We start from the raw sequence: 26,259 nt of genomic DNA, 5'->3' as shown, positions 1-26,259 counted from the left end.
TTGCTCCCACGTGGTTGGTGCCAGGAGGAGCAGGTCCGTGAGGATCCCTGGAAGAAAAGCACTCTGCTTACCTCATTCTGGTTATCTGAGTAATTACAGGATTTTCTAACAAGAACACAGTTCCATGCATTTCACTGTTAATGTAGCCGGGACTGGAATCACCGAGGTGTGCCACCCTCAGGGTGCACCATGTGTCCCATCATTCATGGGCAGATGTCACAGGCAGATCTGGGGCGTTTGGGGACAGAGGGGACAAGGGGGGCTTCAGCCTCACAGGGAACACAGGGGTATGTGGCACATCATGCTGGCCAGGAGGGGCTGAGCACAGGGAGCTGGAGGAGAGGAATTGCTCCCATGTCCAGCTGGGGTGTGGGGGCTCTCCTTTTGCAGCACTGACTGCTGTCCCCCTGCCTTGCCCACCTGGAGGAAGGTGACAGCTCTGCCACCTCTCCCCTTGCCATGTGTGCCCAGTCCACCTGGGGGCCAGGAGGGGAGGTGTCTGAGCAGTGTGTGAGAGGGGAAACAGCTCCAGGTTTGAAGCCAGGTTTCATTCAGTGGTTCTACTCACAACATTATTTTATTATTTTATTATTTTTTCCTACAAGAAAAGCCCAGCAGGATGCTGTGCCACCATGGGGTGCTACTCCTTCTCCCAGTGCTGTGAAGCCATGCAGCCAAGGGCTGCCTTCCCTTTTGCTCCCACACCGAGCCTCTTTCTGCTTCCCTGCTCTTGCCTTCCTCCTCCTCCTCCTCCTCCTCCTGCAGCATCTGCTCCGGATGTTTTTTCCCTCAACTGCAGAAGCTGCATTTTTCCAAGCTGAATTTCCTTTGTTATTTTTTTTTTTAATCTCTCCAGGGTCCCCTTCAGATTGCTCTGCTCCCTTCCATCCTCTCCAGTTTATTATCTTCTACGAATGTTATTAACATGGTAATTAGTCCCTAATTGCAGTTGCCAATGAAGATGTCAGATAGGGCTGATGCTACCCCTGATTCTTCACAGTATAACCCTGATGCTTCACTGTTTTTTCCTGAATCCTTGATTCCTCTGTGCCCTCCCTGAATTCCCTGATTCCTCTGTGCCTCTCCCATCACCTTTTGGGTTGGTTTCACGTGTGTGAGTGACATTGCTCCCCTAGCAAAGACCCAGCCCAGGGTGCTTTATAAACCCCCCAGGGCCGTGCTGGTGATGGGTGCAGCTCTCAGAGACACTTCTTAGCTGCTCCCAAGGCTTTGTCTCAAAGGCAGGGCCGTGACTGGCTCTCCACGGCAGCTCCCTTGGGAGGCAGAAGGGGGAAAGGATTTTGGAAAGTCGAAGGCTGGCATTTGCCATCCCGCCCATTCACTCACCCCTCTGGCTGCTGGGGCACTGTGCAAAGGTCTCCCGTGGCTATAAATAGGCAGAGAGGTAGGCCAGGAGATGGGGAGATGGGATGGGGACAGGCAGGGAGCCAGCCCAGCCGGCATCTGGAGCTCTCACCGCCTTCGTGCGCACGGGAGCCGCGGTTTGTCCCGGCCCCAGGTTTGCCCCCTCAGAGCCCATTTTGGAACCCAAAAACCCCTGATTGCCTGCTGGAGGTGCTGCAGGGAGCTGGGGCTGCCCTGTGGCGAGGTGTCCCCCTGGCCCTGCTGCGGGACACGGAGCCACGTGCTCGGAATAGCTCCGTGCAGACGTGGCCTGCGGAGATGAAATGCGGCTCTTGACCGATTGCGAATAAATCAGGGTCAGGAGCTTGAGTGCTGGCCAAGAAACCCAAAGGGATAAAATACAGCCTCTCTACAGACTGTTAGCAAACAGCACGTGGGCTGGGATCTGCTGGATAAATTTATGCGCTGTGAATTGTTCACCCAGCTGTAGTGGAGGGAGGGATGGATGGACCCATGGAGAACTGATAACCATATGTGGTGGACATGCCTTTGGTGCTGACCTTTAGAGGGTTCAGCGGGGCTGGGAGGTGCCATGGTGACGTCCTCTGAGGGATGCCACCAGCAGGGAATGGGGCACACGTGTTGCTTGGTGCGAGGGAGGGGGATTCAGGCTGCCTCTGCTCCGGGAGACAGACTGGCAAAACAAATTACTGCTCCTGACCTTGGTTTGCCCATCGTGTCATTTGACGTGGATTGAGGGTAAATAGCAAGATTTTTGCCTCTGTGTTGTCGTTTCCAAGCTGGTGGGGCTTGGCCAGCCTGCGAGTTCCCATTCCTGGTGCAACCCATGGAGATCAGTTTAAATGGGAGGTGGTATCAGGGGAAAAGTGGAAAGATGGGGGCACAGAGCCTCCAGCACCCTCTGTCACCCATTTCAGGTGAAATGCTGGGAGGTGACAGCACTGGGGGCTGCTTCCTCTCTCTGGCCCTGAGTTCCTTGTAGCCACAAAGGGGAACATTGGCTTCATGTGGGGATGAAACAGCCTGGTGGCAGAACCAGCTCCAGGCAGGCTGACTCGATGAGACTTTGGGCTCAAACCAGAGAGATGGGCCTGGCCCCAGAACACAGAGCCAAGCAGCCTCATGCTTGTCCAAGCTGCAGAGGAGCATGAGTGGTTTGTGGCTGGTCCCTCCTTTCTCGAAGCAGGCATCTGCTTCCCACCCTCCACCCCGGGATGCTGGATGTGTGCATGCTGTCATAGATGGGACTGGCTCATACTTGTGTGTCAGCATCTTATACATCCCCAGCCCAGCCTGCTGGGGTGACCTGACCCCCCGTGGGTACCCTGGCCTGGTATGGGGGGCCCTGCTCTGTCTTCTTGTCTGATTTTACCCCAGAGCTTCAGTGGGAAACTCACCCAGCTTTGATTAAGAGAAATGTGGAGAAAAAAGCATCCCTGTTTTGGGGCAAAAAGCATTTCTCCCTGATGCTGGGTTAGTCCTGCACTCCAGGGCTGGCTGGGCAATCTGCCTGCCCTGGGCTGCGGGGAATGTGGAGGGGAATGTGACCTTTCCCTGCTTTCTGGGATTTGCAGCATTGTTTTGAGAGTGGCACATGGGGAAAGAGGCTTTTTCAAAGCTGGGCATCCCTGTCAGCCTGGGAATCCTCACTGGGATGGACCAGTAGCTGGGTGTGCTCAGAGTGTCTCCTGCACCATGTCCCACCTCCATGGCTCATCCATCAGCTCATCCATCAGCTCATCCATCACCCCCTGTGCCTTTGCCTCGGGCTGTGACTTTTGACACAGGCAGGACACATTTAACAGTGTGCTCTGAATGCTTTGCAAGTGGCCACGGGTGGGCTGGGAGCTTGGGGCTGTGTCACAGCTCCTGCTGGGGTGGCACCGGGGCTGCCATCCCTGTCCCTGTGGCAGCTGGCAGAAGGTGGGAGTCACCAAAAGCAAATGCGAGGGTGAAGGATTCCCGCTGTGGCTGTGCAGTCCAGTCATCTCATTTGTTCTCTTCACATTTGTTTGGGCTTCGTCAGGGCAGAACCCAGCAAGTTTTTAAGGCTGTTTGATCCACCCAGGTGTCTTTCTCCCCATGGCAGTTGTAGATTTTCACAAAACCTTTGAAAGAAGCCTCAGATAAAACCCAGAGCAGTGAAATCAGGGTGGGTGAAATGTGATGAGGTGCTTGGCTTGGATGTGCTTTTGGTGGGACAGCTTAGAAAAGCCCAGCACTGCATGGGCAAACCCTAAAGATGTTGTGGGGGTTCCAGTCATTGGTTTTTCTGGGTCTGGATTGAAGGCACTTGAGACAGTAATTAATTTTTGACTCAGGTGTTTATTATTTCTTATCAGTAAAAGAGTCTCACTATTGTGAGTTGGACAGCTTTTCATTAGAAGGCAAAAAATGGCCAATGTCTTCTTACAAGGTCTTTTAAGGCTAAACTATCCCATTAAGAACTGACACCTACATTATTTTCCCTTTTAACCCAAGAACTGATCCCAAAGAGCTGCAATGGGGACTTTTCTGCCCAATTACAAAATGCCACCCAAACCCATGGAGAAGAACAAGCATGAAGAAGCAGCCCAGGACAACACCCTGTGCTCCCATCTTGCTTCCATCCACAGCACACTAAAAACCCCAAACCCTAAATTTCTCACCAAGTGATGCACCTACACTGCTCTCTGTAATCTATTTCACACTTTTGTGGATTCTAGGAAAACTAGAATTCTAGTCTAGGAAACTTTCTCCATGAATGAGGGTTGAAGTCAGTGCTCTCATGGGGGTCAGGGCACCCCAGAGCATGCAGAGAAATGTTCCCTGTGGTGCCCTGGGTTTCCACAGGACATTTTGAGGGAAAACCTTTATTTTTAATTTTTTTTTCATGTAAAGGATGTGATTTGGCAACAAGCTATCAGTTGGCCAGGTCTAACCTCCTACCTGGACCCATTTCTGGCTGCTGGGGGTGGAATTTGTGGCCATTGCCACTCTGGCAGTGGGTTCCCATCCCCGTGGCTGTGGGAGAGCCTTCTCCTGAATGAAGGCTTTGGGATATCTTCTGCGAGTGGTTCGCAGCTAATTGGTACAACCAATATTTGTTTTGCAAATGCAATTGGAGGGAGAGAGGGATTGAGAGCGCCAGAAATTCAATTGACCTGTAAGAACAGATACGGTGTAAAGGGAATCCTTCCCCTGCCAAGCAAATATTTAGAAAGGAGAAGCAATAAAATGAATAAGCAACAAAGTAATATCCTGCCTCCACGGCCGAGGGAGGCTGCTGGGAAGGGCTGCTGCCCCTGATGCTGCGATAACCCTGAGCAGACGAGTGGCAGGAACCTGTTTCCTAGAGAAAGCATGTTTGCTTTTGCCATCTAATTCATCAAAAGCTCATCCTGCTGCCTTGGCAGCGCTGGGACCTGTCTCAGGTAGCCTGGCAAGCTGGGCACTGTGGCCCTGCAGCTCTGACTGTGGCATTACCCAGTGGTGGCACAGGGGACAGGGGCGTCCCTGCACCCTTGGCTCCTCTTGTAGGGGTCTCTGCTCTTTGCTCAGCCTTCTCTGGTGATCAGAACACATTGGGAGGGTTGTGGGTGCTGTGGGATGTGAGGGGTGTGGGGGAAAGAGCATCAATAGTCCTTGCCTGGAATGGCATTCCGGTGCCTCAGCACTCCTTGGTGTGAAAATCCAAGGGGGAAAAAAAGAAAATATATGGTTTTTTAGATCAAAAAGCTCCAGAAAAACATTTTGGGTCAGGAGTGGTGAGATGACATCCAGCCAGGGATTTGGCTGGATGGAGCAAAGCACCCGAGTTCCTCTTTGCCAGATGGCTCAGCATCCCTGGGCACAGCCCTGCAGTGTGACTTGAACTTAGACTCGTGGCTGGATTTAAAAATCTCTGTGTAAAGCTGAGATTTTTTCAGAAAGAAATACCTCATGCACACATATATGTATATACACACACACACACACACACACACACATATGGGTATAAAATAGAGCAAGTAGAACAAAGGAAAATAATTTTATGGGGATGCTCTTAACCACATCCAATGCTGAGCATCTTCAGGCCCCTTTGGAGCCTTTTGAGCATCTTCCCCCAGTGATGGATATTGACCCTCCTGACTGGTGTCAGGATCTGAGAAGCCTTGTCATTTACTGGCATCAGTCAGAGCCTTTTCTCAGGGCTGCTGGAATCACCTTGAAATGCATTCACTCGAGAGAAATCAAAGAGAGGTTTGGATTTGCATTGGTGGATTGCTGAATTTTCAAGAGAACATTGGCTAAAAATGTGAACTTGCTCAGAATGAAGAGGAAAAAGCTCTAGAGAAGCTCAAGCAAATTTTGAACTCTTAATAGTCAAATTTTCCTGAGGTTTTATCACTCTTATTGTAAGACTGAGCCCCTCTAGGGTGCTCTGTACCTCCCAGAAGCTGATGCTCAGGCCCATGAAGGGCAGAGCTCTGATTTTCCACACATGAGATGTCATTTGGGAGCAGATCTCTTGCAGGGATCACAGAGGATGAGCTGCTGGACTGGCTCTGCCTCTGCATCCACAGACCACCGATGGCATGAAATGCCCCCGTGTACCCTCATCTCTTATCTCATCCCTGTCTCCAGTGCCACGAGGCTGCAAAATACACCCCAAACATTTGTTTCTCCCAAAAGCCCACACCAGGAGAGAGCAGCAACATGAGCTCAGCAGCACGACGAGGCGGGAGAGAAAAAAGATGGCTTAAATTTAATGTCTTTTCAGACGAGTATTTCCATTCATTCCAGAGCATATTCCTCTGGCATTTCCAGCACGCTTGTTTAGCTGAGCAGTTAAACTTCATGGAAACACATGTTATAGTGCTCTCTAGTGCACGGAGCTATGTATGAAGGATGATTCTTCTGAGATATCTCCATGCGAGCGCAGATTTTGCTCCGGAGCAGCCCCGTTAGCCACAGCAGCTGCTTCCCATTGTGGAGATGCTGCTGAGGGAGGGGAAAAAAAAAAAACCCCAACAAACCCATCCCAACAACTTGACAACACACACAGATGATATTTATGCAAAACCCTGCGCGAGGGTGAGGGAAATCAAAGATAAGGCAAGAAATAAGCGGGGCGGGCGAGCGCTATCTCCCTGCCCGGCGCGCTCCCGCCGATCTCTGTTTGCCGAGCTGCTCCGAAGCAGCTGCTCCCTGTGTCCAAGTGGGTTTGCTCTGTTTAGCTTTTGTACAGCCCAGCGATTTTTATGGCCACCGGAGCGCCGGGAAGCTCCACAGGATATTGGCCGCCTCCTAATGAGAATTTGCCGCGTCGGCACGTCGGGCGCAAACAGCCCCGGTTGAATGCGGAACGCCTGGGAAACGGCTGCTCCTGCAGCCCCATCCCTGGATGCTCCCAGAGCCCTTGGGGGGAACGTGGGGTTGCTGTTTAATAAAGGGAAAGGCAAGCCTTGATTGTAGCCTAGGAGACTGGAGAGCAGCCGAGGCTCCCGGCTGGGCCCTGCGCACCCGCACTGGCCTCGGTGGGGATGCTCCAGGAGAGCCTCGCAAGGCCAGGGCAGCCCTGGGGGATGATTTGGGATTTGGGGGGTCCTAATGGTGAGATTGGACTTGAGGGTCCAGGCAGGTGTTGAACTCAGTCCGCTGGATTTGCCTGATCCCTTTTGAACCTGTTGGTAGAAAGGTGGAGGTGAATTTGTGGTCCCACAAGGGAGCTGGGGCTGGAAAGGACTGGAATTCTTCTACAGTCCTTCTTCTGCTTGGAGCAGGGCTCACTTGCATGTGGATCAGGTTGTTCAGGGCTGGAACCAGTAAAGAATTGGCTGTGCCCAAGGAATGAGATTTCTGTTTAATCAGAATGCTCTATCTTTCCTTTGCTGTTTTGTTTTATTTTGTTTTGTTTTTGTAGCTCTCTGTTTGAAAATCTGAATGGAAAATAGAAAGGTTTAATTTGGGTTTGTGTCTGTATTAATTTTCCATCACAGGAGGTTTATAAAACAAAATCAGAAACAAATATAATGACTTGCAAGAGGAGTACATTAATCTGGAGCAGAATGAAAATAACTCCTTCTCCCCACGGTGGTACAGCACGTCAAAAAACCAGCGTGTGTGTAAAATCCCCAAGGGGGTAGGAAAGCCAGCCTGTGGGAGGTTTCAGCCAGGATATCTTTTTCTTGGAAAACAAACAAACAAACAAAAAAAGAATAGTTTTCAAGATCTTCACATTTTTACCCACAAAATGAATGACACGAGCAGCGTTTCCTTCTCTCCTGGTTTTTCCTGCCCCGCTCACAAAGCCAGCCAAATCGGGGTGGTGGCGGCAGCAATGGCACATCCTCTTGCTCCTGGTGACTTTGCTTTTCCATCATTTGCCTCTCCATTAATCTCAGTACAAACAAAGGCTCTGAAGAGACAAGCTGAAAAGCTCCTGGGGGTACGTTTAAATCAGTCCTTTCTAATAATGTCTGTCGACCTCTCTGTGGAAGCACTGCTCCCCAAGGAAAGGACACGGAGCTGCGGCAGCGTGCTGAAATATGGTGGGGTGTAATTAATTCTGACCTCTGGCTCCCGCTCACTCACTCTCAATATTAAATTTGACTAGTGATATTGTGGTTTTTCAATTATCCTTGTTTTCTTGGGGGCATGGCGGGGTGGGGGGGGTCGCTGCTCAAAATTCAGCTTGGTGGGAGATGCATTGCTTGGATGCAGGGCTGCTGGGCTGTGGGCTGGATGGGAGTGATCCTTGGGTTGGCTTCACTGGGATGGCATTTGGGCCTGGACGTGGTGTTGTGTGTGCCTCTCCCCCTCCTACCTGTGCCTCTGATTCTTTGTCAGTGCTGGGATGCTGTCTGATGCTACACGTTGTTATTGAGGGTGGGGGGACACAAAAAGAACAGATCTTCAGGGAAGTGGGGAGGAAAATCAGCATTTTGGTGTTGGCCTTCTGGCCTTGCTCAGGAGATCACTTTCTGGCCACTCCTGCCATCAAGGACAGGATTTTTATCAGGCTCCTGGAGGGGGGACAGAGCCATCAGCTGCTGTAGGACCTTGTTGGTGAAAGTCTTATTAGTCCTTGATGAGAAACGGAGCAACACAGAGCAGCCCTGGGAGATGTGCACTTGCTCCACCTTTTACTTGGACACAGGGAGGGCTGCTGGTGTGTTTTGGCAGCGGCTGCTCACTGGGAAGGCTTCGTTTGCCTGTTTACTTAACCCCATCATTGTAGCAGTGCCCCTGCCGTGGTCTCTGGAGGGTCCAGGAGGTGTTAAGTGACCACTTCTGGACCCCATCCAGGAGTCAGGGGCGAAGGTGCCCTTTCCTGGGAAAGCTCAGATGGTTCCCATGTAGCAGAAGGAGGGTTGAACAGCCCAGCATCAGCCCCCTCTCCTCTGATGCTCCCCCTTTCCTCTCTGCCAGCAGACCCCCAATGTGTCCCTCATCACTGGACCAGGCCCTGGGGGGGACATGGGACCTGCTCAGGTGCTTATTGCAGAGCAGGAGCCATAGACTCCATAATTTAACCTCTTCAAAGCCTCTGGGTCCCTGGATGGGGCTGCCCCCTCCTCCATCCACAGCCGATATTGGCTCTGCCTTTGGGAGCAAGCTGTGCTTTTTGGCATCCTCTGCCACGATGGGATCTCCGAGAATGCATGGCACAGTGGGATGAACCCCTGAGTTAACACCCTGAGAGAGCTGGGTTAGGTGAAGAAAGGCCAAAAATAGGACTCTCAGGCTTCTCCTCCCTTCCTTGCTCTCTGGCCTCTCAAAGCATACAGCCACCAGCCAAGTGAATCAGTGATTCACCCCTGGTGGATCTGCCAGAGGCCAAATCTTGGCTTTTTGGGCTCCCTGTTCCCTGTTGGCAGCAGCAGCTCAGCTGAACCCCGGGGAGAACTTGCACCCCAGGGCCATGGAGGTGAGCTCACATCAGCCCCTGGGGTGAAATAAGCCCGTTTCAGCTCGGTTGCCATGTCCCCTCAAAGTGTTGGAAGATGCATTCAGGCAGCAGGAATGAGAAGGGCTTGAGCTGGGGGTGGGGGGGAGGAGGGAGGAGAAGGGAAATTAAAGGAGAGGAGAAAAAAAAAAAAAAAAGGAAAACGCCACTTGCTGCAGAGCGAGCGAATTCTCCAATAAACCCGAATCTGCTGAGAATACATTTTACAAACATGCAGCGAAGTTGGCTGCTTTTGTTTGGGCGTTTGTTAAGCATTAACTAAAGAATGCCATGGTCCAGCCTGCTCGGTGTGAAACCTAATTCTCCCCCTTTCTGGAGCCATGGCATGGAGTGCTCAATTTTTTTCTCTCTGTAGGACTGCAGCCTTCTGGTACTCCAGCCAAAAAACACTCATATTTTAGCAAGCTTAGCCCCGGCCCCGTTGCCAGGCAGTAAAGCGAACACTTGTCCGCCTCGGGGGGGAGGGAGCTGGGAGACAGGGAAGGGTCAGGAGAAGAGCCCCGGGGAAAACATCCCTCCCTTTACCCACCAGAGAGCTCCCTGAGGGCTTGGGGTGCACAGGGAGGGAGGTGAGGGTGGCTGTGGGTGTTTTCCACCATCAGCTTGGGAGCCTGGAGGCGCAGTGTGGGTTTGGAGGTGATCCTTGGTGGGGAGTTGCCCTCTGGATTGTGCTCCCCAGTTGTGCCCAGGATGTGCCCAGCCTGCTCTCCATAGTGCTGAGATGGACTCTGCTCTTTCTGGGTCGCTCCTGTGGTGTCAGCATCCCTCCTGCCAGGGCCAAGGATCCATGGCTGCAACTGGGGGATGGCCTCACTGCCACCATGCCCTTCCTGCTTGGCCATGGGCCATGCCCTCTGCCCCTCCTTTGGCTCGGTGAGCAGGGACAGGGTGATGTGAGCCCACCATCAGCAGGGCAGTGGCTCATTCCCTAGCCAGGGGTGCAGGGTTTGACAGCAAAGTGGCATTTCTCCATTCTCCTTTCAAGGAGCCGGTGCTGATGTCCCCCCTTCCAGTGAGCGGCAGTGGGTGAGGAGGTGACCAAGTGCCAGCACAACTCAATCCAGAGTCCTCACTCCCTGTGGCTCATTGCTGGTGCTCACTGCCAGCCTCCTCCTGCATGGCCCTGGTGGGATTCATGGCTCTGAATGCCAGGCTGTTGGAAACAAGGGCAAGGACCATTGAAGGTGAGGCTGATGGCACTTGGAGGATAAGAGCATTTGCAGAGTAAAAACATTTCGGGGAGAAGACATTTGGGTCAAGGGTCCAGGCCAGGCTGGAACTCCCAGCACCTCCTGATGGATTGGTCCATGCCAGTTTAGTATTGCCTTGTGACTCTGTGCCCTTCAGCACAGAAAACTTAAAATTCTCAGCATCCAGGATTCCATCAGGTCAGGACCTGCTCAGGTGTGATCACAGCATGGGGTGAGTGGGGCAGGTGTGTTGGAAAACCCAAAACTCACAACGTGGGGTGAGTGGGGCAGATGTGTTGGAGAACCCAACATCCCTGTGGATGGTGCCAATGCAGGATCACCCAGGGGCTGCCCCTGCCCCTCTCACCCCATCCCTGGAGCAGGCAGGGAGGGAAGCAGAGCTCCCCTTCCCTGCAGCCCCAACCCGGGGCTCGGCTCGGCCATTGAGATTTGTCCGTCACGATTCAATATCGGCGTCCCCGCCCCGGGAGGCTCCGCGGGGCCGCCTTTGTATGCGGGGCACGCAGACAGACAGACAGCAGCCGGGAAGCGCCTGTCAATCACGGCCCCTTTCAGCCTGTCACCCCCTCAGGAACGGGGAAAGAGGTGCTGGTGGCTCTGCTGGCACCGGGGCTGCACCCCGAACATAGGGAGGGAATGCAGGATGAGCATCCCAGAGCTGGCTTTGGCCCTGTGTCGGCATTTTTTAGGGTTTTGGTGAAGCTGCTTGGATGGGAAACCCCAGAGGAGAGGTCTGGGATGCTTGGTTGGGAAGGAGGAATGGGTAGGGAGAAGTGAGGCTGCATCCTGGGGGAAATACCAGAAATGTTGTGCTTTTGGAAATACCCAAATATTTTGCTTCAAGATTTTCTTGAAAACCACCGCCAGTCCCTTTCGGCTTCAAAACTGCAGCTTGTCATTTCAAAAGAGACCTAAACTTAAAAACAAAAACAAAAACAAAAGGCTGTGTGTGGTGATAAAAATTGCTCACATCACTGTCTTTTTTGTTCCAGTTTGTCCTAAGTTGAGCGTGTTGGTTTTATTTACAAGTACTCACTGTCAGTGCTTGAGGGAGGTGTTTGCTGAGCTCCTGGTTCTCCACCAAGTATCCCAATCTCCCTGTCTGGTGCCCTGGCCAGCTTCCCACCTGGCTATACAAACCCAGTCAGGCCTGACTTAACTTTGGAAGCACAGGAAAAAAATGCTACTGAGGACTCAAGCATCCCAAAAATGCCATAAGTGAAGCAGGAGAGAGCTGGGCATGGAGCTGAAGGTCCCAGAGATGGAGGAAAACCTCTGTGGATCCAGGCTGGTGTGTCTCACTGAGGCTAAAATGTTAAATTAATTGCTGGAGTCTGGGTCTCAAGGGAGTTGAGACACCAACAAGACCCTTTGCTCTCTCTCCATTGCTACCTGTGCCAGATTGTGTTTTTTCTGCCTATGACCTTTTAGGGCCTGAGGTCTCAGTTTATGGTGTGTTTATAAGGGGCTCTTTTTGGTTTTATGTGGGTTTCTCTGCAGCTCACATTGCCCAGGGATGGGGGAGTCCTGCACTGGGAAGTGAAGGACACCTGGACTGAACAGCATCCCTCAGTGGGAGCTGCTTTGGAAATAAAGTCATTTATTCAGCGACCTAGGAATGGCTTTAAGTGTCTGATATCAGGCAGCTTTTACCTAAATCTCACACGTCCCTGCTGTGCAGCACCCTTTGGGCTTGGAAACATCCGCTGCTGGGGTGGTGCTGCTGTGCCTGGTTGGCAAAGGTTCGTGTCTCCAATAAGTGCCTGGGAAACAAATTTTGGGCACATTTATTCCTGGAGATTAGCTGGCAGTGAAGTAATATCTTATCAATATTTTATTGCTGAGAGCAGTTGGTAATCCCAACAGGTAGGGCTTAAACATCATTTAAACGGGATGAGAATGTGTTGCCAGACGAATACAAATAGCCTCCACTTTGACATAAAAGAGACATAATTAAAGATGAAGTGACTGCAGAAATATTAATGCAAGCCAGTGTATGTTTGAGGTGGAACAAGAAATAAATGACCCTTCAGAAGGGATGCTTTCAAGGGAATGCACATCTCTCTCTTCACAGGGATGTTGGAAATACATCTTAGGGGCAGGCAGTTGTAGGTAAATTTGGGGAATTAAAGCTGAATGTAGAAATCTAAAAGCTACTGATGGCAATTATGAACTCCCTAACCTTTTTATTTGATGATTTCCCCGTTTCCCTGGTGTTTTATAAAAGCTTTATAACACCCCTTTCTTATTTCTTTGGGAATGTCATGTTTTGCTGAGGGTGCCCAGGATTTGGCTGGCATGGGGAGAGTGTTACACCAGACCCTTGTGCTTGCCAACACTGCTTGGGGAAAACCTGGAGGAAGAAGGCACTTTTTCAAACAATCCCCATTTTTCTGGTGGTTTTCCCGTGAGGGTTTTGCATTTATCTGTCCTCTGCTTCTCAGAATGGGGCTGATTCAGCACATTTCCTATCTGGGTTTCTGTAACAGCCAAAAAAAAAAAAAAGAAGATGGGGTTGAAAGCTCGGAGGTAACCTCTGCAGGATGTGTGCTGACTTTTGACTTCTCTTTCTGGGCCAAAGTCACCAAGACAGGGGAATAATAATGTCCAGTTCCCACAGATATTTCGGACAAGGCTGGGTAAACAGTGGTTTTTTTTTTTTTTTTTTCTATGTGATGTCCAAGCCAAGAACTCAAATGTCTGGGTGTGGCAAAGAGGTTCTGGTTTGATACCTTCAAACATCCCATTTACTGAAAATATCTGTGCCTAAGGTCAATTCCAGGTGCCTGCAAGTCCGCTGAAGCCAACACTGATGGTGCCACCTCTGCTTTTCCCACCTCCATTTCTCCCAGCTGTAAACCATTGATCATTCTCAATAGGGACATTTAAACTGGGAGAAAGAAAAGCTCGTTCCAACCTAAAGTGTTATTGCTGTTGTTATTGTTATTGGCTTTTAAGTCTGGAGCCAGAGTCTTGAAACCTGGGAACAGTTTAATTAGGGATGCCTCAAATCCTGTCACATCAATGTCAAGGAACAAGCTGAGCTTTTCCTTTTCTTTTTGACATGTCAAGTCTTCAGTCTGGCACTGGCCTTAACCCCAGATTTGCTGTCTCGGAGGTTTTTATGATATATTAGACATTCATGATGTGTTTCTGATTTCTATTGTATTTTTATGCTATGATCTTTATTATGAAATTCCTGATTTTTATGATATATTAGACATTCCTGATGTGCTTCTGGTTTTTATGCTATGATCTTTATTATGAAATTCCTGATTTTTATGATACATTAGACACTCCTGTGTGTCCATTCCTGTGCAAGTGAGGATGGGGCCAGAGGGATGGGGTGGTTTGTGGGTGAGGGAGGGTGGGGATGCTTTCTGCAGGTGCTTGTGGAGAGGCACAGATGAGCTCCCTGATCCCACTGCTGTCTCCAGCATCTCCTTGGGTCTTGGCATGAGTTGGAGGGAGGGGACAGTGGGGAGTTGGTTTGATAGAACTTGCGTGGAGTTGGTGCTGTCTTGTGCTGGTGGTACCTGGGCTGTTTGGTTTAATAACTTGGTTTTTTGGGCATCGGGTTCTTCATTGCTTGCCCGCATTTATGGTAACCACCTGGCGGTCCCCAAAACTGCTAAAGTTGACCCAAAAGCAGCCCCTCCCATTGGCACTGGATGACTGTGCAGCACTGAGAGCACGTCCCTGTCACTGCAGAGTGCCAGCAGCGCTGTCCCCAGCCCCTCAATGCACCAAGGGGGTGACACAGATCCATCTCCCTGTTGTGGTGTTGTGAGGTCCCCAGGATGAAGTGAGATATGAGAATTGACTCCAAATTCTCAGAAGGCTGATTTGTTATTTTATCATATTATGTTAAAAGAAATTACATACTAAAACTTTACTAAAGAAAGAGAGAGGATACATCAGAAAGCTAGAAAGGAATGAATAATAAAAACCCGCGACTGACCAGAGAGTCTGACGCAGCTGGACTGGGATTGGTCATTAATTAAAAGCAATTCACATGGAACCAATCAAAGGTGCACCGGTTGGTAAACAATCTCTGTAAGACCATGTCTGGATGGGCTGTTTGGGTCCACTCTGGACCATTGACAATAGGGTCAATAGTCTGTGGGCTATTGACCCCAGCCCACATGGTCTTACATAAATGAAAGCAAAATATCGGAAGCGCTCTTCTCCACATGGTAACATTCTCTCTTTATTCCAAGAGACACATCAGATGGACAGACACGTGGAAAAAGAGGGAGTTCCCCAATACAACAAACCTCCAGAGCACATTCCAAGCAATCAGATAATTATTGTTCACATTTCTTTTCTGAGGATTCTCAGGCAAAAAATCCCGGCGAAGGGATTTGTCATAAAACACCACAGTGACAATCTCCCTGCTGTGGCTGCCCTGTCCCTTGTCCCATCACCCACAGGGTGTGACAGCAGGCTGGGTGTGGCAAATAGGTTGTGCTTTGACACCTTCAGATGTGTCTGTTGGTCTGGGTGTGCAAAGAGGTTGTGTGTGACCGTGTTCAGAGGGGTCTCGGGTTGAAGGAAGAAACGAGGATTTGACTCATGTTTCAGAAGGCTTGATTTATTATTTTATGATGTATATTACATTTAAACTATATTAAAAAGAACAGAAGAAAAGGTTTCATCTCAGAAGGCTAGCTAAGCTAAGAATAGAAAAGAATGAATCAACAAAGGTTTGTGGCTTGGACAGAGAGAGAGCCAGCTGACTGTGATTGGCCATTAATTAGAAACAACCACATGAGACCAATCACGGATCCACCTCTTGCATTCCACAGCAGCAGATAACCACTGTTTACATTTTGTCCCTGAGGCCTCTCAGCTTCTCAGAAGGGAAAAAATCCTAAGGAAGGATTTTTAGTGAAAAGATGTCTGCGACGGTTGTGTTTTGAGCCCTTCAGCCGTGTCTGTTGGTCTGGGTGTGCAGAGAGGTTGTGCTTTGGCCCCTTCAGCCATGTCTGTTGGTCTGGGTGTGCAAAGAGGTTGTGTCTGTTGGTCTGGGTGTGCAGAGAGGTTGTGTTCTGGCCCCTTCAGCCGTGTCTGTTGGTCTGTCCGCCCCGCAGGCTGTTCGCGGTGAAGTGCGCGGGCTGCCTGGAGGCCGTGGCGCCCAGCGAGCTGGTGATGCGCGCCCAGAAGAGCGTCTACCACCTGCACTGCTTCTGCTGCTGCGTCTGCGAGCGGCGCCTGCAGAAGGGCGACGAGTTTGTGCTCAAGGAGGGGCAGCTCCTCTGTAAGGGCGACTACGAGAAGGAGCGGGAGCTGCTGAGCTTGGTGAGCCCGGCTCTGTCGGATTCTGGTAAGGGACTCCCTGGCTGGTCCCGCTGCCAGGCCCCTCACAGGGGTCTGGAGGTGAGGTTTGGGCTCGCTGCCTTGAGCTTCTGCCCTTTGGGGATGAGCTCTGTAAGGTCCTCCAGGCGCCTCGGTGGTGAGGGCTTGAGCAGGGAGGGCTGGAGGATGCTCTGGGTTCCATCCCACCTCATGAGGCTCCTTTCTGGAGGGGTTTGTGCTCCTGGCCCATGCAGCTTCCCCAGATGTGGGAGGGAGAGCTGGCCACTGACTAAACCTAGGGCTAAACCCTTGTCCCTGCCCTGTGCCTCAGTGTCCCTGCCTGTCCCTTTTCCTGCCCCTGTAAAGGCTGAGAACAAGAAGGGAGCTGCTTCTGCTGTAGTCACCCCTTTTAATAACAATGGGAAACTGAGGCACGGAGCTGAAACATGAGCTGGCAGCAGGGAGTCTGCAAACCTTGTGTCCCCAGCAGCTGCTGACCCATCATGGGGACACTGGGGACACTGCAGAGCCGAGGGGGGCTGCAGGAGAGGTGGTGGGCAGGGGGCCAGCATCCTGCTCCAGCCAGAGTGTCACAGCCAGGTTACGTTGCCCAGAGCATCAGACCAGCATTAAAATATGTTATCTGTGCTCAATGCAAATTAAACCTGAATGTTTCCCAGGAAGGCAAGTTTAGTGAGAAAGGCCAGTGCTGGGGAGTGGGAGGGTGGAAATGATCTGATGGTCTGCTAGCCAAAATCCTCAGGATAACACCATCCCCACAGAGCCCTGCTGCTCACCACTCTCAGTTCCCCCTAAAATCCCTCACCGGGGAAAAGGCTGCTTTGTGGAGGGAAAGGATTTACCTTGGAAATTCTCTGCTCTGGAAAAGACTGCCAGCAGCTGTGGTGGGGGGCTGTCTTTTCCCTGCTGGAGCAAAGCATTGGAGTAAAAAAAAAGTAGAAATCAAGATTAGGAGTGCGTTGTTAAGGTGTGATGCATGGACACAACAAAGCCTGGAGTGCTGTAACTGGGAGAAGATTTGTGAAGGGATGGTTTGCATAGATAGGGAGCAAAAATTGCCCAAAAATTGTATTTCTCTTTAATATTGAGCTCCTCTGCAGTGAAAGCCCTTCTGTCTTACAGCACTGCCTGTGTGGGTTCTGTGTGAGCCCTGCAACCCTGCTTGCTCAGGACAATAAAGTCCTTCCTCCTTGCAATTAACAGTGGTGATGTTTAAAAATCAGAGTGAGTCCATGGGAGGAGGTGGCTGAGAGGAGCTGGTGAGTGATGGTCCAGCCCTGGAGGAGCTGGAGAGTCAGGAGTGCAGCAGGACCCAGCCCACTGGCACTGGCTCTTCCCTTAGCCCTGGGAAAGTCCTTAACTGATTGAAAAATTACTGCTTTTTCCTCTGGGATATACAAACCCTTTCCAGTTAAAATAGGAACCAATGAGGAAGAGAAAGCAAATCAGCCACAATGGTTTGGGTTTGTTCCTAGTGGGGGAAAAGGGCATTTGGGGAAAGGTTGGGGAGCTTTTCTTCCCCAGCCACTCATCAGCCTGTGGTCCAGCCCCACTGCCAAACCAAGAGCCTCAGCTTAGCAAAAACCCCCGGGGGAAAGATTTATTTTGGTGGAAACTCCAGCTGAGACCTGAGGGATGTGAAGGGCCAGCGTGGGAGTCAAAAGGGCAAGGCAACCCCTTGGCTGATCAGAAACCCAACCCAAAGCCCCTGACATGGCCTGGCAGCCTCTGGCTGGGGGGTGCCAGCCCTTGCCATCACCCCGCTGACCCCATAGCTTGTCCCTGGCCCTTGGCATCTCCCCACTGACCCCATAGCTTGTCCCTGGCCCTTGCCATCACCCTGCTGACCCCATAGCCTGTCCCTGGCCCTTGCCATCACCCTGCTGACCCCATAGCTTGTCCCTGGCCCTTGGCATCTCCCCACTGACCCCATAGCTTGTCCCTGGCTGCTTCTGGTGGCTCCCAGCTTTGTCTTGGGACGCTGGGGACAATGACACAGCAGGGACCAGCCCAGGTGCACATCCCCCGTGGATGCTCAGTGTTGGTGGCTTCTCCTCCCCACAGACCCAGGAGATGCAGAGGGGTGTTCAGAGAATGCAGAGGGGTGTTCAGGAGATACAGAGTGGTGTTCAGGGGATGCTCAGTGGTGTTCAGGGATGCACAGTGGTGTCCTGGAGATGCACAGTGATGTTCAGGGATGCACAGTGGTGTCCAGGGGATGCAGAGGGGTGTCCTGGGGATGCAGAGTGGTGTCCAGAAGATGCAGAGGGGTGTCCAGGGGATGCACAGTGGTGTCCAGGGGATGCAGAGGGGAGTTCAGGGATGCACAGTGGTGTCCAGGGGATGCACAGTGGTGTCCAGAAGATGCAGAGGGGTGTCCAGGGGATGCACAGTGGTGTCCAGGGGATGGACAGTGGTGTCCAGGGGATGCAGAGGGGTGTCCATGGGATGGACAGTGGTGTCTTCTCTCTGGATGCCTTTCACTACCAGCATGTGATGAGCTCCTCCAGCCTCTTCCCCGTCCCCCCCTGGCTGCTTTGAAGCCCCCCAGGCTCTCTCCCTCCCTCCCTGCCCCCGGCCCCCGCACACCAAGGGCCACTTTATGAGAAAGCAGAGATAAAAAGCGAGCCATATGTTGTCTATAATCTCCCAAACCCTCGCTTCAATTACTGCCTCCCCCGAGCCTCTGCCGCCCAGCCTGAGTAAACAAGCCCCTCTGAAAGAGGACCCTGCTTTCCAATTAAAAACGTCCTAACGTTCCTGCTCTCCCTAAATCCTCCCTGGGCGAGGAATGTCCCGGCCCCGGCGGCGGGATGTGGGCTCGGCAGGTCGGAGCGGGGGCACCAAGCCCCACAATATCCACAATATCCACAAGATCCACAAGATCCATGGCCCAGGCCCCTTCCCAGGTGACGTCAGGGCAGCCCCAGACACTCATTAATTTCTCCCCCCTCCTCAGTGGGGAAAGGCTTGAAAGGGAGAGTTAATTAAAAGTAATACCCCGCCAAATCCGGCTTCGCTTTTCCTTCTTTCCCTTTGACACTGGGAGGGATTTGGGGAGCAGGTGTTGGCGGGGGGAGGGCTTGGAGAGGCTGCTCTGAGCGGGTTTTCCCCCTTGGAGAGGGTTTTGAGCATCATGGGCCTGCTGGAGCCCATGAGCCTGTGGCTGGAGAGGAGTGGGGTGCTGACCTCGTGCTCGGGTGGTTCATTGACCACTTGACATTCCTTCTCCCATGATTTGTAAAAATCTCTACCTTGCCATCAAAATTAACCTCCTTCAGCACTCAGGAGAGCCAGAGCTTGGCAGAGCACTGGGAAGGAGGCAGCAGCAGCAGGAGCCACTGCTCAGCCCCATCAGCCACCAGAACCTCCTCACTGGGGTTCTTACACCAGCTCCAGTGTGGCATCCCTCGGGCTGGGACATGCCAGGAAACATCAGTTTGTCCTTCCTGTTGGTGTGGGGATGCCATGTATGTGCTGTGAGCAGGAAGGGAGCTGGAGCAGCAGCAAGGCTCTGGTTCCTGGGGGCCAGACCCAACTCCTGGCTCTTTAGGGATTGCCAGCACCAAGAGCTCTCCCTGCCCACTGACAGGGAAAGGCTCCTGGCTGGAATAGGGAGTATGGAGAGGAGAGGTGACTGGTGACTGAGAGCATTCTTGCTGCTCCTCTGGGATCTTTGCCTCCCCTCACCCTGGAGATCTGCTCCTGCCTTTCCTCATTCCCACCTGGGATTGAGACTTTCCTGCTGTGTGTGATCCATGAATTAGCCCTTGCTGTGGGGTTTGACCTGGCCTGTTTTCCCCAGGAATTACCCACACTCCCTGGTACATCCCCCTCTCCCAGAGCTATGGGATGGACTTGGGCCAAGCACAGCCTTGCAGAGCCCCATCCATGTCCAACCTGCACCTCAGCTCCATCAGCCATTCCCAGATGAACCCTGAAGGAGCTTTCTGGGAAAGGCTGTGAGTGATTTACAGCTAGCCAGAGGGAAGGTGCTGTCAAACCTGAACAAGCAAGGTCATCAGCAGGGGAGGTGCAGTAAATGAGGAGAGCTGGGAAGAGGCACTGTCCACTTTCCTGGAGCAGTTTCTGCCATGAATGGTGGAGAGCAGCAGGGAGATCCACCCCAGTGCCTGGAAATGCAGTGGGGGAACACATCACAGTGAGTAGCTGAGGGGTGAAGGCTGAAAGACCCTGGGTTTCTGTGCAGGGAGATTGAAAACTCCACAGAAAGAAGGAAATACCAGGCAGAAAGGTGCCCCTTATATGTATGTAAAATATATGTGCTCTGAAAGGAGTTGTCCTCCATGGTAGAGCATCTCAGGAGGATTTTGTGAGGGGTTTTTGGCTAACACTTTGCCCTCTCTGAGCATCCCTGACCTCCCCAGCCTGGTCTGCCTGGGCAGAGGGACCCAATCTCTGTCTCCACCTGGGTTTGGGGACAGCCCCAGGGGCACAGTGGTCCTTGACAGCTGCTGGCCCCTCACCTGGATGATGTGATCTGTGTGTCTCTGTCCAGATGAGTCTCCAGCTGGAAATTCCTGTGAAGCAGGCGGAGATCTGGCTCTGGTGGAGGGAAAATCAGCTGTCCCAGGGTTTCACATTGCAGCTGCTCAGACACTTGGGGAAAAGAAGAACCCCAAAACAAATCTGCTGGCTGAGCAGTCACAGGCATCAAGTGCCGGTAGCTCTCCCCCACTCCCAAATTCAGCTTCTCACACACTCAGAACAAGATCCCCACCAGCACCCGCTTGTTTTAAATGCCTCAGATTATTTTGACCATGCTGGAGATGGTGTGTGCTGCCTGTTTTCTGTAAAGGACTTGCTTTTATTTCATCCTTAGGCAAAAGTGATGATGAGGACAGCATATGCAAGCTGGGCCAGGCCTCAGGGAAGGGCGCTGAGGACGGGAAGGATCACAAACGGCCCAAGAGGCCTCGGACCATCCTGACCACGCAGCAGCGGAGGGCGTTCAAGGCATCGTTTGAGGTCTCCTCCAAGCCATGCAGGAAGGTATGGGGAGAAGAGCCCATGCCCACCTCTTGGGGATGTCCTGGGTGCTCAGCATGGCCTTGTCCTGGCTGATCTGACCCTTCCTGGAAAGCTGAGTGCACTGAGATGCAGCCCCACATTTTTCTTCACAGAGAAAAGCAAGGCACAGTTCTTCCCAACAATATTTCTGGGTTTCGCATTCTCTGAACCTCAGAGAAGGAAAACACAGTTCTTATCACTTGCTGTGCCTGTGTTTGTGCCAAAGTAGAATGCAATAGGGAGATTGTTTACCCAGAGTGATGGTGTTTTGTTTCCCTGGCCTCTCAGGGCCAGGAGTGTGTGTGTGTGGGGACTGTTGGGTGACAGTCATGGGATGAGTGCAGTGTGTGCACAGTGAGTGCTTGGCAGATTCAGTTTAGAGGTAACGTATATAGTATAATAAAGTAATTAATCAGCCTTCTGATGTCCATGGAGTCAGGTGGATCACTCTCTGGCCTTGTTGGGCCATACTAAGGGCCATCCCAGCCATACTAAGGGACATTGCTGTCCCTGTTCTCTCCAGGTGCGGGAGACGCTGGCGGCAGAGACGGGGCTCAGTGTCCGTGTGGTGCAGGTCTGGTTCCAGAACCAGCGAGCAAAGGTGGGTGCCAGCACCCATTGCTGGGGCTCCCTCCCTCCTGGCCTTGGCCAGGGGATGGTTTCATTCTGCCTTTTTCCCCTTTCCTCTCTCCCAGATGAAGAAGCTCGCCAGGCGGCAGCAGCAGCAGCAGCAGGACCAGCAGAACACACAGCGCCTGAGCTCAGGTACCCCCCTCCCAATCCAGCTTTCCCCATCTCCAGGCTTCTCAGCCAAGCTCAGCCACCCAAAAACCCGCAGCCAATGATCTTATCTCGTTGTTATCTTGCAGCCCAGACGAACGGCGGTGGCGGGCCGGGGCTGGAGGGGATGCTGAACCCCTACACGGCGCTGCCCCCGCCGCAGCAGCAGCTGCTGGGCATGGAGCAGGGTGTCTATGGCTCCGACCCTTTCCGGCAGGGGCTCACCCCGCCCCAGATGCCCGGAGACCACATGCACCCCTACGGTAGGGCGCTGGGGATGCTCTCTTTGCCCTCTCTCCTTCAAAGAGATGCTGGGTTGGGGTGGGGTCACATCACTCCTAAATGGCGTGTGCTACTGATGCCTTTTAGGGCTGACCTAAAAACAGAGGCCAGGCAAAGTTAAAAGAGTAAGAGAAACAAATATTTTTTTCAGTAAATAAAAGTATTTACTGAAGGGCTTTCAGGTACATTAAGGGCAGATGAAACCTCCCCAAGGGGCTACACCCAAGATGGACTATGGTCCAGACATTTTTCAGACAATTATAAGTTTGGTCCATTCACATATCGGGGGTTAATCCTCCAATTACAGCTTCAGGTAATGAAGTCATATTCCCCCCATTTGCTCCTCCCCATTTCACTTTTTGTTCATACTTTTCAGGGCCTGAGGCTGTAGGGTGTCCTTGAGTTTCAGGCCCAGAAGGATCGTTTTTCTGACCAAAATGTGAAGACAGCAGCTGACACTCTGTATGGAGTTCAGAGCTCTCTCTCCCCTCGTTGGGGCCATCCCAGCATTGCCATACTGAGGGACGCCACTCCCTCAGTACAGGATTTGAAAAATGCTAAAGCAGTACAGGATTTGAAAAATACAAACCTGAAACCCTTAGGCATCACTAGAAAAGCTGCGGGTAGCAGGCTCTGAACCCCTCCTGTCCCTTCCTTGCTTCCCAAGGTGCCGAGCCCCTCTTCCACGACCTGGACAGCGACGATACCTCACTGAGCAACCTGGGGGACTGCTTCCTGGGCACAGCAGATGCAGGGCCACTGCAGGCACGAGTGGGAAACCCCATCGACCACCTGTACTCCATGCAGAACTCCTACTTCACCTCCTGAGCCCAGCGTGGTCCCCCCAGCAGGGGCCGCAGAGCTCCCGGGGTCGGGAGGGAGGGAAGGAAGGGAGCAGCTCTGCTGGGATGCCGTCAAATCATGTTGTAGCTTGGGATTCCCAAGGAGAGAGTTAAGTTATGGGTTGCATAGTTTCATGTTTCTCTTAGGAGCCTAGGATTAGGGACAGGAGTGGTTTTTGCAGCTGGCTGGTGGACTTTCAGATTTCAGACGGGGGACACGAATTTCTCGTTTTGGCAGGGGGAGGGGGATTCTCCTGTAGGAGCATCCCAGCGCTGTACCCCACCTTTAGGAAGGGCAAACTGCTGATCTTCATGGGGAAAGCCTGCAGCATCTGCTGGGCTTTGAAATCTGACAAGCTGACAACGATCTGGGCAGACAGGAGAGGAACTCTGTGTCACTGCAGGGTTTGCTTATTTCCCCTCTGTTCCCTCAACCCGCTGCTTAAACGTAGGGACTTTTTAAGCTAGATGTTCCCATGTGAATATAGAGAGCTAGAAACCCCTAGCATTGTCCCCGAGGATGGGGCTGTGTGTGTGGATGTGTGTGTGTGTGTGCGTGCAGAGCCGTGTGGCTGGGAGTGCACGGCCACACCTGCCAGATTGTATCAACAAAAACAAAGTTTATTTCTAAGTCTATCAGAAATTTACTGTACAGCAAAAGTAACTTTATTTTCAGTGTGAACCATATTTAAGGAGATACTCAATGCACTTAAGTTATAAGAGGAAATAATTTTACTTTTTATAAACGTTATGTTTTAGGTTGCAAAAGCCCAGTGGCAGGGAAGGAGCATCAGTTCATTTCAAGCAACAGGTTTGGGGTTTGGGGTTGGTTATTTTCGCTGTTCTCAGGTTGCCCCACTGGTTTCGAGGCGCAGTTGAGACACAGAGCAGAGCTGGCTCCAGAAGCTGCTTTGGGCCAGCAGATTGGTGGGGACAGCTTGGTGGCCAGGCCATGTCCCTGCTGCTGGACCTCTCCAGGAGCTCTGTGTGGAGCTGGTGGACATCCCAGCCCATTGGAGCTCAGCCATGCTTCTCCACATCACCTTTTCCTTCCCCAGCAGGTGCCAGCAGCCACCTCATCCCAAATCCTCCAGCCTGGGTGCTAGGCTGGGGTGCGCTGCTGTCCTGGCCCTGGGAAATGCTGCAGCCCAATATCCCACCCTGAGGGGAAGCAGAAAGGAGGGACAGCCCTGCCTTTCATCCCTGGGGGGAGTTTTCCTTGGGGTGGAGCCTTCGGGTGGCCCTGAGCTCATCCCCACTCTGGTTTTCATGCGTTGTGTCCTTTTGTGCTGCTGTTCACAAACGATGTAAGCGACGGCCCCGCAAAGAGAGAGACGTGCAAGTGACTGTGAGGCTCAGAACAGAACACTGGCTGGTCACTGCCATCCTGTCTGACACTGAATGTAGCAGGGCCTGGAGATGGCTGACCCGGCGGGAGGTGCCGAGAGCGCCGTCAGAAATCACGCACCCGGATGAAATTCAAAAAAAAAGACAAAAAAAAAAAATCACTGTTTAAGAAAAAAAGAAAAAAAAAAAAAGAAAAGCCCGGTGTTTTCTGGTGTTTTCTTGTGTGGTTGTGTCCTCTTGATTGGGAGAGGGGAGGGTTTGAGGCGTCTCCAAAGGAAGAAGGGTCTTGGGCACGTTGAGAAGGTTTTGCTTGATGGGTTTTTGGTATCAAATATTCACAGAATCATAGACCCCATCATGGTGTGGGTTGGAAGGGACTTAAAAGACGATCCAGTTCCAGCCCCCTTCCATGAGCAGGGATACCTTCCACCATGCCAGGTTGCTCCAAGCCCCATCCAGCCTGGCCTTGGACACTTCCAGGGGTGGGGCATCCACAGCTTCTCTGGGTAACCTGTGCTGGGGCCTCATCATATTCTGTAGTCTGGAACTGAACTGGCTCCTGGTGTGTCCTGGAAGGTGAGACAGCCCACCCAAGGCTCCCACCCAACGTGGCAGAGAGGGATTTGCTGGGAGTGTTCACCAAGCTCTCACCTGGACTAGCACTTCATGAACCCCAGCCTTCCATATTAGGACCATGAGCAACTCCATGTTAGGACTGCCCTAAAGGTGTGGGTGGGTGTTTCCCAAAGGGAATTGCTCTCACCACAGCTCCCAGACACAGAGAGATTCCACAAATATGCCAGCAAATGGGGATCCACATTGCTGTTCAAAACAAAGTGTGCTCCTTCCTGCCCATCATCAGTCCCTGTGCTACGAAATGTTTTCTAAGTCCAAAAAAAGCAAAAAAATTCTAAAATGGTGTGACTGTAAGAAGAAAACTTGTCAGTTTTATTTCCCAAGTTGTGAAATAAAGAGCAGCCCAAGAACAGCCTGGATGCCTGGGTTGGTTTGGGGTTTTGCTCTGTCTCAAGACAGCAGCTGGGAAAGGGGTTGGTGGACAGGTTGGAGAAATTACAGCTTGGGGTTTCTCTAACATCAGGCTTGGTGGTCTTGGAGAAATACTTGGCTGGTGAAAAGAGGGCAGATCTGGATTACAGGGGGTGTGGAGGAGCTGCTGTGCCCCACGAAACCAGCATGATTTGTAGGATCAACTCTGGGTTAACGCCACCCAGGCTTGTAATGTAAAAATAGGTTTCCCTTAATGGTTATTGAAACTGCCTCAACAATTCCTCTCACCTGGATACTTCTTAAAACATCATGTTTAAATTTGTGGGGTTTTGTTATTAATGTTTTAAAGATAAAAGGTTTGTCTTCCCCACCTACAGCTATTTCCTGTTTGAAAAATGCTCAGGTGCATCAGCCTGGTTTTTCATCAGCCCAAGTGCCAATTTACACTTGCTAAATTGCTCCCCCCAAATAAAACCCTCCATGTCATACAGACTGGTTGCCTACTTTAAAAATCTTGCAAAAATGTAGTGACACCCTATAATAACAGTCTTTTGATGCAAATGTTGGTATATGTACAAAATTGTTACATAGAGCATGTAATTTTGAGAAAGGATCAGAATTATGGAGGAGGGCAGATTTTTGTGGAGTAAAATCAGGAGAATTCATGGTTTTAAACCTGTTCTTCTGCCAGCTGGCCCAGTGCTTGACACAGGTAGAATATGAGCCCAGTTTGCAATCTTGCCATGGAGCAGCAGATGTGGGTCCTCCTGTCATCTGGATTTCATATCCTCCTGCTCCTTATTTCAGGGTGTGGATGGATCCTGCCAGGGCAGAACTGGCTGGCCCTTATCTCCTGCAGGTGGTGGAGTCACTGCAGGGCAGGTGACAGCTGGGTGGGCTGTCAGGTGTCCCTTGCTTTGTCCCCCTTTTTGTGGGGCTGCTTTGCCATGCTGTGCTCCATGCCTGAGCCCACTCTCAGCTGGGGAGAGGCTCCCTAGGACAGTGGCACCCCCTTTGTCAAAGGCAGGAGGAAAAGGGCAAGGGCTGACGTGCACACAGGTTCCACCTTGCTCTGCAAGGCAAGGGCAATGCCAGGAACGGGCTGGGAGCTGACCTTTGTGTC

General features: G+C 51.8%; 1 protein-coding gene across 1 annotated transcript in view; it reads left to right on the top strand.

Annotated features, from left to right (window-relative positions):
- The window catches only part of LMX1A (LIM homeobox transcription factor 1 alpha), a 44,701-nt gene extending 20,451 nt beyond the window's left edge, over positions 1 to 24,250 (top strand). The window contains exons 4-9 of the mRNA XM_074546427.1: positions 15,621 to 15,853; positions 20,690 to 20,859; positions 21,401 to 21,478; positions 21,573 to 21,642; positions 21,747 to 21,920; positions 22,607 to 24,250. Of these exons, the coding sequence (XP_074402528.1) occupies positions 15,621 to 15,853; positions 20,690 to 20,859; positions 21,401 to 21,478; positions 21,573 to 21,642; positions 21,747 to 21,920; positions 22,607 to 22,767 (886 nt within the window). The 3' untranslated portion in view covers positions 22,768 to 24,250. The remainder of the gene's footprint in view (positions 1 to 15,620; positions 15,854 to 20,689; positions 20,860 to 21,400; positions 21,479 to 21,572; positions 21,643 to 21,746; positions 21,921 to 22,606) is intronic.
- Positions 24,251 to 26,259: the final 2,009 nt, after the last annotated feature.

Source organism: Zonotrichia albicollis, chromosome 8 (assembly GCF_047830755.1).
Source record: "Zonotrichia albicollis isolate bZonAlb1 chromosome 8, bZonAlb1.hap1, whole genome shotgun sequence".
Classification (NCBI taxonomy): domain Eukaryota; kingdom Metazoa; phylum Chordata; class Aves; order Passeriformes; family Passerellidae; genus Zonotrichia; species Zonotrichia albicollis.
Note: the sequence above shows the minus strand (reverse complement) of the source record. Positions and strands in the feature narration are given on the sequence as shown.